The 16,875-nt window shown below is 40.7% G+C and overlaps 1 protein-coding gene across 2 annotated transcripts in view; it reads right to left on the reverse strand.

Annotated features, from left to right (window-relative positions):
* The window catches only part of IL15RA (interleukin 15 receptor subunit alpha), a 38,172-nt gene extending 21,589 nt beyond the window's left edge, over positions 1 to 16,583 (reverse strand). For both annotated transcript variants that reach the window (XM_033100760.1, XM_033100759.1), the window contains exon 1: positions 15,743 to 16,583. In XM_033100760.1, coding sequence (XP_032956651.1) covers positions 15,743 to 15,830 — 88 coding nt within the window. In that variant the 5' untranslated portion in view covers positions 15,831 to 16,583. The remainder of the gene's footprint in view (positions 1 to 15,742) is intronic.
* Positions 16,584 to 16,875: the final 292 nt, after the last annotated feature.

The following is a 16,875-nucleotide window of genomic DNA, read 5'->3' on the forward strand; positions in this document are numbered from 1 at the left end:
TGCTGTGACACTCACCATTGCGCCATCAGAGCCCCCGCTCCGTGAACTCTGCCCCTACACACGGTGCTTCATCCTCCTCCCAGAATTCCTGAGTCAGTAGGACTCAGGGTAACCGCTTGTTCTTACCTTTCTCAGGTCATGGCATTGATTCCGTCAGTGAGGATTTCTTTTATAGCTTCCTCTGGAGGTGCTCTTCTCAATTTCTTTTCTAATACTTTTTAATTGAATCTAATGCCCCCTTCTCCATCTCAAATCTCTCTCTCTCTCTCTCTCTCTCTCTCTCTCTCTGTCTCTCTCTCTGTCTCTCTCTCTCTCTCTCTCTGTGTGTCTCTGTCTCTCTGTCTCTCTCTGTCTCTCTCTCTCTCTCTCTCTCTCGACCCCCCCTTTCTGTGTGTGTTTAGCTTGGCAGTACCATGGGTTTAGCATTGTGCTATCAAAATCTTAAATCTGCGTCTGTGGTGCTTTGCTATACTTTGACACAGCTGGGAAAATACTAAGAGATAGAGGGTTGGGGTAGAGTGGGAGAAATGACCATTAAACTCAACTCTGGAAACTCTATTTATGGGACTCTCTATTCGCCCGTAGGCAGAATAGAGAGTCCCATAAAAATACTAGACTCTGCTCTGTGATAAAACATTCCTTCCTTCTGAGGGAACCTTGGACCTTTAGACCTCTGGGGTAATAGTATGTCATCGGCGACTGCCACAGATTGGTGACTGCCATCCAGCCACAGATTAATGATTCCAGGGAACATGGGAGACATGAGGTCCCCAGGGGAACAGGCTAGGCAAAGACTGGATTTAGTTGGTAGGAATGTATTTAACTGGTTTTCCCTCATCTGGCCCGTTTCTTCCATATGCCAAGTCTGCTCTTTGGAGCTGATAGCAGCATTGTGTTGGGCCTGGAGGAACTTGTGAGATCGCAGAGTTGAGCTCTCAGCCTTTGTAGGACTGATGGCTCCCCCCATGAGTTATGCTAAAGCCTCAGAAGGGAGAAAGGGTCTAAGAATCCTTACTTCAACCGAAACACCACACACACAGTATTGCAAAGACACCTTGCTCAAACCTTATTTCCACTTAGCATTGTCCCTATTGTAGCATATTGTAAAATTGCGTCCATTGTTAAGGCTGAATAATATTCCATTGTATATATAGACCACATTTTGATTATCCATTCACCTGTTGATGAGTAGTTTGGTTGGTTCCATGTTGTAGCTATTGTGAATAATGCTGCTATGAACAAATATACGTGTGCAAATAGCTCTTGGAAATTGCTGCTTTCAAATCTTGTCGGTATATACCCAGAAGTGGAATTGCTGGATCATATGGTAATTCTATTTTTTTATTTTTTGAGGAACCTCCACACTGTTTTCCACAGCAGCTGTATCATTTTACATTCCCACCAGCAGTGTACAAGGGTTCCAATTCTCTACATCCTTGCCAACATTTATTTTTATAGGAGTCATCCTAATGGGTACGAGGTGTATATCACTGAAGTTTTGATTTGCGTTTCCATAATGATTAATGATGTTGAGAATCATTTCATGTGCTATTGGCCATTTTTATATCTTCTTTGGAGAAATGTCTATACAAGTTCTTTGCCCATTTTTGAATCAAGTTGTTTGTTTTATTGCTGTTGAGTGTTAGGAGTTCTCTATATATTCAGGATTTTAATCCCTTATCAGGTATATGATTTGCATATACTTTCCTCCCATTCTGTAGGTTGATTTTTACTCTGTTGATAGGGTCTTTTGATGTACAACATTTTCACAAAATCCAATATGTCTATTTTTTATTTTGTTACCTGTGCCTTTGGTGTCATATCCAAGAAATCATTGCCAAACCCAGTGTCATGAACACTTTGTCCTATGTTTTCTTCCTTTTTTACATGTATATAATATCATTTAATTTTTTCATTAATCGGTTCATAACATTATATAAATTTCAGGTGTACAACATTATAATTTGTTACCTGTATATTCTATTATGTGCTCACCAGCAAAAGTCTACTTTCCTTCCATTACCATATATTTGACCTCATTTACCCAATTTGTCCTCTCCCTGACCCCTTTTTCCTTCTGGTAACCACCATTCTGTTGTCTGTATGTATGAGTTTGTTTTTTTGTTTTGTTATAAAGAAGATGTGGTACACACACACAAAATGGAATACTATTCATCCATAAAAGAATGAAATAATGCCATTTGCAACAACATGGATAGATCTTGAGGGTATTATGCTAAGTGAAATAAATCAGATGGAAAAGGACAAAAATCATATGATTTCACTCGTATGTGGAATATAAAACAAAACACTAACAAAAGAACTATGCTTTCTTCTAAGTTTTATTGTTTTAGGTCTTTGATTTATTTTGAGTCAATTTTTGTACATGGTGTAAGGTAAGGTTCCAACTTCATTCTTTTGCAGGTGGATGTTCAGTTTTCCCAGCACCACTGGTTGAAAAGACTGTCCTTTCCCAATTGAATGGTCTTGGCACCCTTGTCAAAAATAATTTGGCCATATATGTGGTCTGTGCTATCTGTGCTATCTGTGATTCTATTCCATTGGCTCTGTTCTATTCTCTATGTCTGTCTTTATGCCAATACTGCACAGTTTTGATTACTGTAGCTTTATAGTAAGTTTTGAAATCAGGAAGTGTGAGTCTTCCAGTTTTCTTTTTCTTTTTCAATATTGTTTTGGCTGTTTGAGATTCCATATGAATTTTAGGATGGGTTTTTCTATTTCTGTAGAAAGATATTATTGGGATTTTGATAGGGAGTGCATAGAATCTATAGATTGTTTTGGGTAGTATCAACATTTTATCAGTATTAAGTCTTCCAATCTATGAACATGGAATATGTTTCCATTTACTTATGTCTTTTTTTAATATCTTTCAGCAGCGTTTTGTACTTTTCATTGTACAAGTCTTTCACTTCCTTGGTTAAGTTTATTCCTAAGTATTTTATTCTTTTTGATGCTATTGAAAATGGAATTGTTTTGGTAATTTCCTTTTTGGGTTGTTCATTAGTGTATAGAAACGCAATTCATTTTTCTGTGATGACTTTGCACTCTGCTACTTTGCTGAATTCATTTATTAGTTCTATCAGTTTTTTTGTGGAATGTTTAGCGTTTTCTACATGTAAGATCATATCATCTGCAAACAGAGATCATTTCATTTCTTCCTTTCCAATTTGTATACTTCTTATTTCTCTTCCTTGCCTAATTGTTCTGACTAGAACTTCCACTACAATGTTGAATAGAAGTGGTGCAAGCAGGCATCCTTGCCTTGTTCTTGATCTTAGAGGAAAAGCGTTCAGTCTCTTATCACTGAGTATGAGGTTCACTGTGGGTTTTCATAGATGGCTTTTATTATGTTGAGGTAGTTGCCATCTATTCCTAGTATTTTTAGTGTTTTTATTATGAATGGGAGTTGAATTTTGTCAGATGCTTTTTCTGCATCAATTGAGATAATCCTGAGGGTTTTTCCCCCTTTATTCTGTTAGTATGATGTATTATAATACATTGATCAGTTGTTGAACCATCCTGCATTCCAGGAAAAAAATCCCACTTGCTCATTGTATATAATCCTTTTAACGTGCTTCTGAATTCAGTTTGCTAGTATTTTGTTAAGTATTTATGCAGAGATGTTCATAAGGGATATTGTTTTGTGGTTTTCTTATATAGCAGTTTCTTTGTCTGGCTTTGGTATCAGGGTAATGTTGGCTTCATAGGATGAGTTAGGAAGTGTTCCCTCCTCTTCAATTTTTGGGGAAAGTTAGAGAAGGATTGGTATTGGGTCTTTTTTAAGTGTTTAGTAGAATTCATAAGTGAAGCCATTAGGTCCAGGGCTTTTCTTTGTCAGGAGATTTTGATTACTGATCAATCTCCTTACTAATTATAGGTCTATTCATATGTTCTATTTCTTCATGATTTAGTAGTGGTAGGTTTTGTGTTTCTAAGACTGTCCATTTCGTCTAGATTATCCAATTTGTTGGCATACAATTGCTCACAGTACTCTTATAGTGCTTTTTCTTTCTGTAGAATTGGTAGTAATGCCCCCACTTTCATTTCTGATTTTAGTAATTTGAGTCTTCTCTCTTCTTTCTTAGTCCATCTAGCTAAATGTTAGTCAATTTGTTGATCTTTTCAAAGAACCAACTTTTAGTTTCATTGATTTTTTTCTATTGTTTTTCTATTCTTTATTTTGTTTATTTATGTTCTAATGTTTATTATTTTCTTTATTCTGCTAGCTTTGGGTCTAGTGTGTTGTTTTTCTAGTTCCTTGAGGTATAAAGTTAGGTTGCTGCCTTGACTTTTGCCACATCTTTATTTCTTTAAGACAGTTGTTGTAAAGTCTTTGTCTAGTATATCTGCTATCAGGTCTTTTTTTAAAAGGATAATTTCTATTGATTTTTCCTTTTGAATGGATCAAACTTTCCTGTTTCTTTCTATAACTTGTGATTTTTTTGTTGTTGAAAACTAGATATTTGAATCTAATAATGTGGTAACTCTGGAAATCAGGTTTGCCACTGAGGGGACAGAGTCCCAGAGAGCAGTTTCCAGGCTCTCGGCCTCACGTGGAAAGGTGCTGGCTTGGGTAGTAGATGACCGTCAGCTGTGGCTAATTGGCCATCAGCTATAACCAGTTAGCCAATTAGCCACTGATATAACTGCCGGGGCTGCGCTGGTTGGAGAATCAGTGAATCAGTCAGTCGGTTGGTTGGCAGGCAGAGAAGCGGACGCAGGTTGTGGATTGTGTGACTCCAGCCTCCAGTGAGACTATAGTGCCACCAGTGAGACTATAGTGGTGTGACTCCCCTACCTATGGTTCGTGGGTGTTCCGTTTTGGGCTACCCATATCCTGTGTTCTTATGTGGGGAGCGGGACTAGAGACCCTGCAGGCCGCCTTGCACAACAAATGGCGCAGCGAGCAGGGTCTCCCGCATGACAGCCACCTACCCTAGGTTTTACTAGGTTTTTTTGTAATTTAAAAAAAAATTCTTGTAGGCTCTCTCTGTGCTAAGGGTCAGCCAGAGGTATAAACTTGTCTTCTCAGGTCTTTTCTGAACTTTTTCCTGGGATTGCACAGTCACTTTCTAATTTTTCCTGTATATTTGTTTGTTTTTGAATGTCCTAGTTGTTAAGGTCTGGCTCCCAAAAGAGGAAAAAGAGAAAAATGAAGAGGGGGAAAAAAGGGTGTCGGCCTTTTGAATTCCCTGGAAGCCATTTCAGCTGGTCTGGAAGGGGCTTGCAATTATAGAGAGAGGTGTAAAAACAATGGCTGTCCACCTCTTTGGCAGCACCTCTGTGATCAGAAGTAACAGTCAGTGATCACAGCACAGATCCCTGATTGGTGACCTCATCTACACTGAATTACCTCCCAAAGAACCCACCTCCAGATACCATCCCATGAAGATGTAGCTCTATTCAGTCTTTAGCTCTATCCTTCGTATTTTTCAAAGTCATCTGCTCACAATCTGGTTGTCTGTGCTATACCCTGGGTAATTTCTTCAGAACTATCTTCTAGTTCACTAATTTCTCTATTTGGCTATAATTGGATGTTTAGCTTCTCTATTAATTTTTGAATACGTATTTGAATGTTACTTATTTGTAGTTGATTATATGCATATCTGTCTATTGTTGATCAATAATCAGTCAGAATTTATATTTGAATCAGGATAGCTGCCTCAGAGGACCCTCCTCTCTCTTCATCTTCTGTACATTCTTAAAATGATTTTTCTTGTGAAAATCATACATACATAAGTATATAAAATGTTTAGGTGGAATTTAAGGATTAATCATTAAATGAAGACTCATGTACGTACCAATCAGCTTAAGAATTAGAATATTACCAGTAACTTAGAGGCCACTTGGATGCCCTCCTCAGCTCCACCTCCCAACTTTACCTCCCCAAGAGAGGAACACTATACTGCTGTTTGTCATCCGCATTCCTTTGTTTTTATTTATGGCTTTACAACATAAGTGTTCCCAAATGTACTGCCTAGTTTTTATGTTTTTGAATTTTTGTAAGTGAAATCATAGTGCACATATTCTTTACTGTGCTTCTCTCACACAAAATTATGTTTTTCACTTATGTTGATGCATATTGCTGTAGTTCATCCACTTTTGTTATTAAATTATTCTAGTGTACGGTATGCCACAATTTATCCATTTTACTCTTGCTAGAGATATTTGGATCATTTCCAATGTGTTTGCTCTTACAAATAATAATGCAGTGAATATTCTTGTATATGTCTCTTGATGTACATGGGAAAGAGTTTCTTTACGGTATTTCCTTATCAGTGGCATTGCTGGGATATAGTATATGCACATTATCAATTTAACTAGATAATAACAAATTCTTTTTCAAAGAGACTGTACTGAGTTACACTTCCACCAGCAGTAGGTGAGTTCTTGTTCCAAACCTTCCTAACACTTGTCTGATTAAGTTTTGTAAAACTGGTGAATATGACATGGTATCTGTCACGCAGGGCGTCCGGTGGGGTCTCAGCTCCCACATAAGAACGCAGGATATGGTGAGGCCAAAAAGGAACACTCACGGAGTCATAGGTAGGGGAGTCATACCACTATAGTCTCGCTGGTGGCTGGGTTGGAGGCACAGAAAGCAGGAGCCACATGATCCGCAGCCTGCTGTCTGTTTCTCTGCCAACCAACCTGTCATGCGGGGTGGCCTGCGCCATTTGTCATGCAGGGTGTCACGCGGGGGACCCTCCTCCCTGCGCCGTGTGTCAAACGGGGCGGACTGCGGGGTCTCTGCTCCTGCTCCCCACATAAGAACGCAGGATATGGTGAGGCCAAAAAGGAACACCCACGGAGCCATAGGTAGGGGAGTCATACCACTACAGTCTCACTGGAGGCTGGATTCACACAACGTGCGACCTGCTGTCTGCTTTTCTGCCTGCCAACCGACCCCTTGCTAACTGCAATCCATGCTTGCTAGCTCAGCCACCATCTTCTTGCTAGCCCCCATTTTCCTGCTAGCATAGCCACGGCAGTTATATTAGTGGCCAATGGCTCACTGGTTACAGCTGACAACCAACTAGCCACAGCTGATGGCCATCCAATCACAGTTGATGGCCATTTACTACCTGAGCCAGCACCTTTCCACGTGAGGCCGAGAGCCCGGAAACTGCACTCCTGGCTCTGTCTCCACAGTATCTCTTGGTACTTAATTTACTTTCCCTGTTATTAATGTGGGTAAGCAGCTTTTCACGTGTTTATGAACCACTTATTTTTCTTAGTGAAATTTAGTGAGTTTTGCCACTATTACGAGTGGTTGTCCTTTGCTTTCCCCGCCCCAAATCAATACATGACTTTTATTGCACCTTTAAAATATCATAAATAAGTCTGAGGACTCACTCGACATCTTGGTGTTTCTGTAGCTGGACAACTTAAATCTTATTCATCAGCCTGCTGAACTGTTCCTTTTTCGGAAACAAATACCATTCAAAATTTTTCTGATGTTCTTGTTTTTAACTGTTGTGGCTTGTTGAATCAAAGCAGCTGAATTTGATACAAGTCCAATTATTATTTCCTTCAAGAATTAACTCATCTTTCTGGGCTTGAGATACTGAACAAGCAATACCTGACCTCATCCGAACCCTGCAGATGTATTTTTCTCCCAAGAAACTTCGCATTTCAACAAGAGAACCGTTCTCCTGAATGACGATGTTGATGGGGAAGTGAGCACACACAGACCTCATCTCATAATGTACGCCCAGGGTAACACCCTTGATCGTGTTCTGTACGTGACCACAGATTGTGCGAATAGTAGCCAGTTCCTTTCTATTCTCCCATCATTTGTCACCCCGGAGCCTCTTCTTTTTCTTTCCATGGAGACTGAGTTCTGCATTGATGTGACTGAAGTCCCCCCACAGGGTACCTCTGGGGCCTTTCACAATAACTGTGGTCCCTGCAGAGTGATGTCCATGTTTTCTGCAGTGTCCGCGGTCTGATTGCTGAGAATGGTCTTCATCCTCGCAGTAGATGCAGCAAAAAGAGAGCTGTCCTTTGCTTTTGATTAGTACATGTTTTTTTGGTGTGTGTATTCTTGATACAAATTCCTTTTATTTAGATAAGTTACAAATATCTTGTCCCAGGTTGTGGCTTGTCTTTATTTTCTTTTTGGTGCATTTGGATGAACAGAAGTTTTAAATTTTAATGTAATGAAATTTATCAGTGTTTTCCACTTAAGATTAGAGGTTAGGAGTCTTACTGAAGAACTCCTTCTTAATTTAAGGTTCTAAAGACATTCTTCTACATTTCTTCTAAGAATTTTATATTTTTGCCTTTCAAATGTAAGTCTGCAGTTGATTTTTGTGTATGGTGTGAAGTAAGGATTCAATTTCATTTTTAAAAACAAGCATAGCCAATTATTAAGATTTACTATAAATAGTCCATCTTTTTCGGCTCTATCACAAATTTAATTTCCATGTTTTATCTCTTTTTAGGCCATTTTATTTCACTGATTTATTTTTCTATTTCTACACCATAATTTACGTAGTAAGTCCTGATATTTAACAGCATAAGGATAGATTTGGGAGAATTGACGTCTTTAAGATATTGAGTCTTCTTATCTGAAAACAGTGTATATCTCTTTTCTTATTTATGTTTCTTTCAAAAAGTTTTATAATTTTCTACATAAGGAACTAACATGTTTTTATTGATTTTTTTAACGAGGTACTTAATTTGGCGGGGGGAAAGGGGTGTTTTTGTAAATTAATTGTGTATTCTGCAACCTTGTGAACCTCAGTTATTCTAATAGTATTTTGGTACATTCCAGAGGATTTTCTATGGAGATGATCATGTCATAGATTATTTGAGTATATTTCATAATTCCATTTCATCTCCCTTGTTGGCTCACTAACTACAACTCTTTGTTGTATTATTTCAGTCGTTGCTTTAGGGTTTATTTTATTTTATATTTTAAATAATTTTATTTTATTTTTAAAATTTCTTATTGGGGAATGTTGGGGAACAGAGTGTTTCTCCAGGGCCCATCAGCTCCAAGTCGTTGTCCTTCAGTCTAGTTGTGGTGGGCACAGCTCAACTCCAAGGCCAGTTGCCGTTTTCAATCTTAGTTGCAGGGGGCGCAGCCCACCATCCCATGCGGGACTTGAGGAATTGAACTGGCATCCTTGTGGTTGAGAGCCTCCTGGCCCATGCGGGAATCAAACCGGCAGCCTTCGGAGTTAGGAGCATGGAGCTCTAACCACCTGAGCCACCAGGCCAGCCCAATCACGTATTTATCGGCTAGGGATTTTAATAGATGTTTGCTCTGTTTATTCATCATTCCTGGGTGTTTTGTAGCAGTAAGGTTTTTGAGAGTATCTACTGTCATTTTACTGAAAAACTAGTGGTCTTTCCATTGTGAACAGTCCTCAAAGAAAGATGAACACATGAATAGTCAATATATGAATGCAGAAGGATATCAGTATACTGCATCCAATCCAATCAGCCAGTTACTTTACAAAGCTAGACTCTCTCATAAGTACATTATAGATAATGCATTTGATTTGTATCAATAACCTATCATTTCCAGAGGCCTTAATCACATCTTTCGATACTTCAGTTATAATTCTCTCACAACATTGTTCCCCAGATATTCAGCGTAAGTAAGTCTCTCCTTGTTTACAACATTGTAAGCTCCTTGAAAGTGGTCACTATATTTCACAGTCCTCTGGTACTCTCACAATACTAAGCCTAGCATGTGATAGGTGTTTTATGAAGTTAGTTAGTGGCTTATCAATATATAAAGTAGACTGACAAAGTAATGAAAATAGAAGTAAACTTAAGGTAGCCAAAAAAACACACACAACAAGTTCTAACAATCATTTTAATGAAGTCACTACAATAGTGCATAGGGCCACACCTCTTTGTACTTCCCAGAACTTGTGAATCAGACTTCTTTATCAAGTAGGTTTACATAGTCGAGTATGAGTAAGTAGCTCTGGCCTAGTGTCCTATCCAGAATTCAAAAATTATCAGGTAAGCACATCCCTACCATTCTTTACGGAGAGTCAGACCCCATTCCAATATTTTCTTTCTCTTATTCTACCATTTAAATGCCTACAGCATGCTAATTGTGGTAGGATACAAAGAAGTATATGATATGATTTCGGCCCTCTAAAAGCGTACCGTGAAGCTGACATAGCAAAAGCATAAAGGCCTGTGTGTTCACAGTTATCTATTTTCTTTCGTTATTTTTCTAGCTGAAATGCCAGCCAAGCCAGCACACTTCCTTCTGGCATTCACTGTAAGTACGGACTATCCTCAGGTCATTGCCCTCACCTCATCAGTTCTGTTCTTTCTGTCTCCGGCTCACTCACTGAGCTTTGTAACCCACCTTCTGTATGACAGGCAAATGCATTACAATTCAAGTCCTTAAATAATGATTTTTGAAGGGTTGGAAGAGTTGAACGGGGCTATCGGTTGAAGAGCAAACAAAAGGAAAGAATGAAATACGCTTTATATACATAGGACTCAGGAGGAAATCTGCCTCCTCCTTTCTTCCTTATTGACACTGCCTTGCTTGAGCAGTGTCAATCACCATTTCATCATCATTTACTGGAACTATTGCAAAAGGCTCCAAACTTAGCTTCCTGTCTCCAGACCCTCTTAACTATGGTTTATTCTTCACACTCTTTACAAGAGTAACCTATCCATCATTCAGCTCCAGTGATGTCCCCTTTGCCCAGAAACTTTGCCCACAATGGCTCCCCACTGTGCAAAAGAAATCAAGTTCTTCCAAACAGAAAAAATTCAGATAACATCAACCATGTGTAATGAGTCACACTGATAGGATTCCAAGAGCATATACTTGGGGATTTCATACATTTAGTCACATCATTATATACTATTTGGTAAAATCAATTTGGCAAAAGTGATTTAGCCCAAAGCAAAGTTAGTTGGAGTGATGATTTGATTGAAAAAGAATATTCCCAGAAACATTTCATCCATTTTTAAGAATTTCAGGTGTTTCCCCTTGCCTTTCTTGCTCTATATAGCTAGTTTTTATCCAATTATTCCTACTCTGTGCTGTTTAGAACATAAAACATTTTGAAACAACCTAAATATCCAACCATTTAGAGGTAATTGAAGCTCCAGCAAATAAGGAATTGTTTAAACAAATTGTAAATGATTATAAAATGTACGTATAGCATGCACAAATATTATATGCAGTGACTTTATAGAACCTTATTTTGAGCAATTTGCAAAATTTATAAAGTCATGAAAACAATGCTATATGTTTTCATGAAGGTTAGCTATAATTTAAAATGAATTATAAAAACTCCAAAATTCTATATCTTTATTGTGTTATTTTGTAGTTTTATTTTATTGTTCTTATGACAAAAGCAATTGAAAATATTAGCACTATGTTGTAACCAACTGAGCTAACTGGCCAAGCACAACAACTCAAAATATGATAGAAAAGTAAGAAAAGGCAGACAGCTACACAGACATACACAGTCCATAATATCTCTCTGCTCAATGACTACTACTTCTGGACCTTCTAGTAAAAACTGAATCATATGTACACGATTTGAAAGCAACTCCATTTTATTTATGCAATCTTCCACTGTTTAACATTTAGGTTGAGTTCAACAAATCCTATATTTTTTGTACATTGAAGTTTTTATCACTTTCCTCCCTATCATTGGTAGCACAGAGCAATAAGAAGTAGGTAAAACTGATTTGAAATAAAAAATATAAGGTTTGGGCAAAACTCCCCAAAGTTCTAAAAAATGGTTTAAAAATGTTTAAAGACATAAGTTGTAAAACCACCCCAAGTGTACTAACACTCTGTACAACCAAAACAGAACTGGGGAACAGGGATATTCATCTTCAAACAAACCATCGTCTTTTCAGGTTGTGAGGACCTTTAAGAAGTGAATGACCTACTACTCCTGATGATGGAGTAGTAGGGAATCCCTCCAAATCTGGCCTTTTGAATAAGAATAGACTGATGACAACTTGTTATATCTTGTAGCACTGTAAACTAGCAGGGACAGATCTGAGACTATATTATTTTCTCAGCTAGTGATAAAGAATGGGCTGCTCTCTATACTTTCTGATCAGGATTATACTACCAAGTAGCAAATTTAATAATTTGGATCCACTTCTCTTCTAAGCTCACTTAAAAACATCAGGTGCCCTCTGTTCTGTTAGCTCTTTGTCCATCTGTACACCAATACCACATTGTCTGGATTACCGTAACTTTATAGTAAACCTCAAAATCAAAAGTGTTATTCCTCTAATTCAGTTCTTTTTCAAAGTTGTTTTGGGTATACTAGGTCTTTTGCATTTCCATGTGAATTTTGGAATCAGTTTGTCAATTTCTACAATAAAGCCTGCTGGAATTTTGATTTTGGGAAAACTGACACCTTATAGATACCAATTTTTCCAATCCATCAACATGGTATATCTCTCCATTTGTTTAGATCTTTAAGTTTCTCAGCAATGGTTTGTGGTTTTCAGTGTACGGGTAATTTTTTCTAGTCTTTTATCAGATTTATCCCTAATATTTCATACTTTTTGATGCTATAGCAAATGATATTTTTGTGAAATTTCAATTTCCAATTGCTCATTGCTAATGTATAGAAATATAATTGATTTTTGTATATTGATATTTTGTCTACACATGAAGGGACACTGATGTTAAAAAAAAAAGTGTAAGGGCACTTCAGCAGAGATAATTTTTCCAACAAATGATGCTGGAACAATTGGATATCTGTATGCAAAAAAACTCCAGACCAAACCAATATAAAACCTTTAATTCATACTTCACGTTATATAAAAAAATTAACTCAAAATGAGTCACAGACATAAATCTAAAACCTAAAGCTATAAAAATTGTAGAAAAAAACCTTTGTGACCTTGGGTTAGGCAAAGACTTCTTAGATATGACACTGAACACATATTACATAACAGAAAAAATTAATAAGTTGAATTTCATCGAAATTAAAAATTTCTGATCTTCATCAGACACTGTTAAGAGATTGAACAAGCCACAGACTTTGAGAAAATATCTGTAACTCATATATCTGATAAAGGACTTGTGTCCAAAATATATAATGAACTCTCAAAACACAATATAACTGTTTTAAAAGGACCAAAGATTTAACCGACACTTTACCAAAGAAGATATAAATATGGCAAATAAGCACATGAAAATATGTTCAACACAGTTACTGGGAAATTGCAAATTAAAACTATGAGAGGCCACTATACACCTATTAGAATGGGTACAATTAAAAAGACTGACCAGGGGACAGACGGATGGCTCAGTTGGTTAGAGCGTGAACTCTGAACAACAGGGTGGCTGGTTCGATTCCCACATGGGCCAGTGAGCTGTGCCCTCCACAACTAGATTGAAGGACAATGACTTGGAGCTGGTGGGCCCTGGAGAAAAACACTGTTCTCCAATATTCCCCAATAAAATTAATAAAATAAAAGGACTGACCATTCTCTCTCTCTCTCTCTCTCTCTCTCTCTCTCTCTCTCTCTCTCTCTCTCTAAATTGGTAACTGTGAGGTGATGAATGTGTTAACTACATTGTGTCAACATTTCACAATATATATACATTTATCAAATCATGTTGTACGCCTTAAACTTTACAATGTCATATGGCAATTATGTCTCAATAAAAGCGGACATACCAAGTACTGACAAGGAATTGGAACGCTCTCTCCCACGCTATTGGTGGGAATGTAAAATAGTACAATTACTTTGGAATATGGTTTGGCAGTTTCATAAAGAATTAGACATAAACGTGTCATATGATCCAGTCCTAGCCACTCCTAGCCATTTACCCAAGAGAAATGAACTCCTATGTTCACACAAGAACCTACATGTGAATGTTCATAGCAGCTTTATATGCAATAGCTGAAAACCAAAACAACCCAAATGTCCATTAATAAGTGAATGGGTAAACAAACTGTGTGATATCGGGGCAGTGGACTACTACTCAGTAATAAAAAGAAAGGAACTAAGACCAGGTCTTATTTTCAGGGAAACACGGAAGAAAGAGTACATACTATATGATTCCATTTATATAAAATTCTAGAAAACGCAATAAATCAATAGTGACAGAAAGCAGATGGTAGGTGCCTGGGGGACAGGGCCAAGTGGGAGGTAAAAGTATGTAGGACATGAAGGTACTTTTGGTAGTGATGATTATGTTTTCTCTTGATTGTGGTGATGGTTTCATGAGTGTATACATTACTTCTAAACTTATCAAATTGTGCAATTTAAATGTATCGAGTTTATCTGTCAGTTATCCCTCAGTAAAGCTGTTAAGGAAAAACTAAGAAACATCAGGAGTTCCTAGATGGCAGTGATAACTTTGTGAGGTCAAGGAGATTTAGAGACATGGGGCAGTGTTATCTCGGCACTCTGGCTGCTCATCTTGGCTGGGTTCTGACTGCATTTCACTTTCACATTGTGCAATCCAGTTGCCCCAGTCTGCTGGCTATTTCCCACATCTCCGGTCACACAGGACACCGGTTAGTCAGCTGGGAGGACTGACCGGTCACCCACATAACTCAGATTCTTGGATCTGAGTGGGGGAAAATCTAAACATAGTCTCAGGAAAATAAAACTAAAGGGAATCCCAGAGAGCTATGGGATTCACACCAAGCCAGCCAGCAGCAACTGGGCAGACTGGTCCGACTGACTAGATGTCAATGATTGGGAGTCTTGTCTTAAACACACACACACACACACACACACACACACACTCACACACACACTCAGGAGGGAGGGAGGGGGGCAGGGCAGATCGGAGGGAGAAATATCTTGGGTTTACTAACTCTCCTGGGGAGTCCATGGGTGGCCGTCAGTGGGTCCCTGACCCCAAAATTATATACAAGTTTTTTAAGTGCATTTTTCTGGGGAGAGGGTTTGTAGGTTTCATCAGACCCTCAAAGAGTTCCCAGACTGCAAAGATTAAGGAGCGCCGCCGACAGGTATAAAGCCAGACCCATCTATCCTTTCTCCTACCAGTCACTCATTCCATTCTTCCCAATGAGATGACATCTATGAGACCTACATCAAGACATCAACAATTTTATTTCTTCCCCTTTGCCCAGAAGCGCGTACCCCAGGCTGTCGCACCACCCGCGTCCTCTCACGGTTTCCTGCTGCTTAAGAACTGGGAGTTGTTTCCAGGTCCCCCAGGTGTGCAACCTGCCCGACACGTTTTTTCTCCCCAGGGACGCGGTCCCTACCCCGTCCTACCACTACCCACCCGTGTTATTTGCTTTCGTCTGAGGTTACTGACAGGGTTGTTTTCCTGGGTCCTCTGCGGGGACTGCACGCTGTGCACCATCCACGCAGCTTTCCTCGTGGGGCTCGGGGAACCGCGTCCACGCAAGTCTCGAAATTGCTGTACAACTCCAACTCCGATCCCCCATTGCAACCCTCGGGTTTTTCCCTTTGCCTCGGAAATCGGAAGACATTGTATTAAAAACCTGGCCACTCAGCTCCCTTCCTTGGGTGACCAGATAAGCCGGAGTGGGTGGGGACGCAGGACCAGCGCTCTGCCCCTGGCCACCGTTCCCTCCACGTGTCCCGTGCGTGCCGGCCCAGCTCCCGTTACCCCGGCCGGCGCACACCGCTTCCCTCCCCGACCGACTGGCGGCCGCTGGAGGTGGGGCGCTCAGTGCGGCCCCCCTCCGGCGCCCCGGCCCCCTCCCGCCGCCCAAGGGCGCACGCGTCTCCCTACCTGGCGTCACCGGCGGCCAGAGCAGCAGCAGCAAGAGCAGCCCCGAGAAGTCGCTGATCCGGCAGCCGCGGAGCCGCAGGCAGGCCATGGCCTTACCCTCCGCCGCGCCCTCGCCGGCCACCTTTCGGGCTCGCGCAGGCTGGGGCGCCCGGCTGCCTGCGAGTGCAGATGCCGGACGCTCCGGGAGGAGGTGGAGGGTGCAGCTCCCGGGACGGGCCGTCCCGAGAGTCGCATTCGCTTTCGCTTTTGCTTTAGCCCCCGGAGGGCTGGGGAGAGGTGAGAAGTAGTGACAGATCCGTGACTCAGCATTCCCACCCACTCCTCTAGAAAAAGCCCCGGCAGCCACGGTGACCCCCGTGCCACCGCCCCGGTCCCGGCAGTGCCGCCCGCCGCGCAGCGCGGAGACCCGGACCGTCACCTGCGGAGAAATGGATCCCTCCCCCTCTTCTCCCTTCGCCTCTCGTGGCCCCAAAAGTCCATTCGGTCTCGTGTCCCCACGCAGAGGGAGTGGGCAAAGCCATCGGGAAGCACGGTCTTTCCGGTAAACACGGCCGGTGGGTGCGCACACCTGACCTCTCCACGTGTCACTTCCCTTTGCTTGTCTCTGCCTGTCGCTCCGAATTCACCTGTGCAAGTGTCCCTGCATTCCTGGACCACAGACTGGCGGGAGAGTTGTCCTGCCGTCCACCGGTCCGACCGCGGTGAGGACCCGACCCGACCGGTGGGTGACAGCGGAAGTGTCGCCGCGGAGCGTCTGGTCGGGTCACCTGCCCAGGAAGCACATTCCAGGCCACCCGCTTACGCCTGCCCCTGCTCGCTGTACCACCACTGTGTCTTATTCCAGCTGCATCTTTATTCTGCAAGGACATTTCATGTATTTGAGGAGGGCGTGGAAAAGAGGAGGGAGGACCCGGCTTACTCATTTAGACGAATTCTCCTAGTTCACCATCCTCCTCTTTAGCAGGTGAGGTTTTGGTTTTCTTTGGAGCTCAAGTTAAGCCTGACATTATTGAGAACTTGTACCATGAGAAAGGTCTGGATTTCACAAACAGAAATTCCCAGTTCTAGGAATGAAATTAGGCAATACTGGACATCTGTTCCCCCAGTGGTAACATTTTGAATAACTGTAGCAC

Source organism: Rhinolophus ferrumequinum (assembly GCF_004115265.2).
Source record: "Rhinolophus ferrumequinum isolate MPI-CBG mRhiFer1 chromosome 5 unlocalized genomic scaffold, mRhiFer1_v1.p scaffold_110_arrow_ctg1, whole genome shotgun sequence".
Classification (NCBI taxonomy): domain Eukaryota; kingdom Metazoa; phylum Chordata; class Mammalia; order Chiroptera; family Rhinolophidae; genus Rhinolophus; species Rhinolophus ferrumequinum.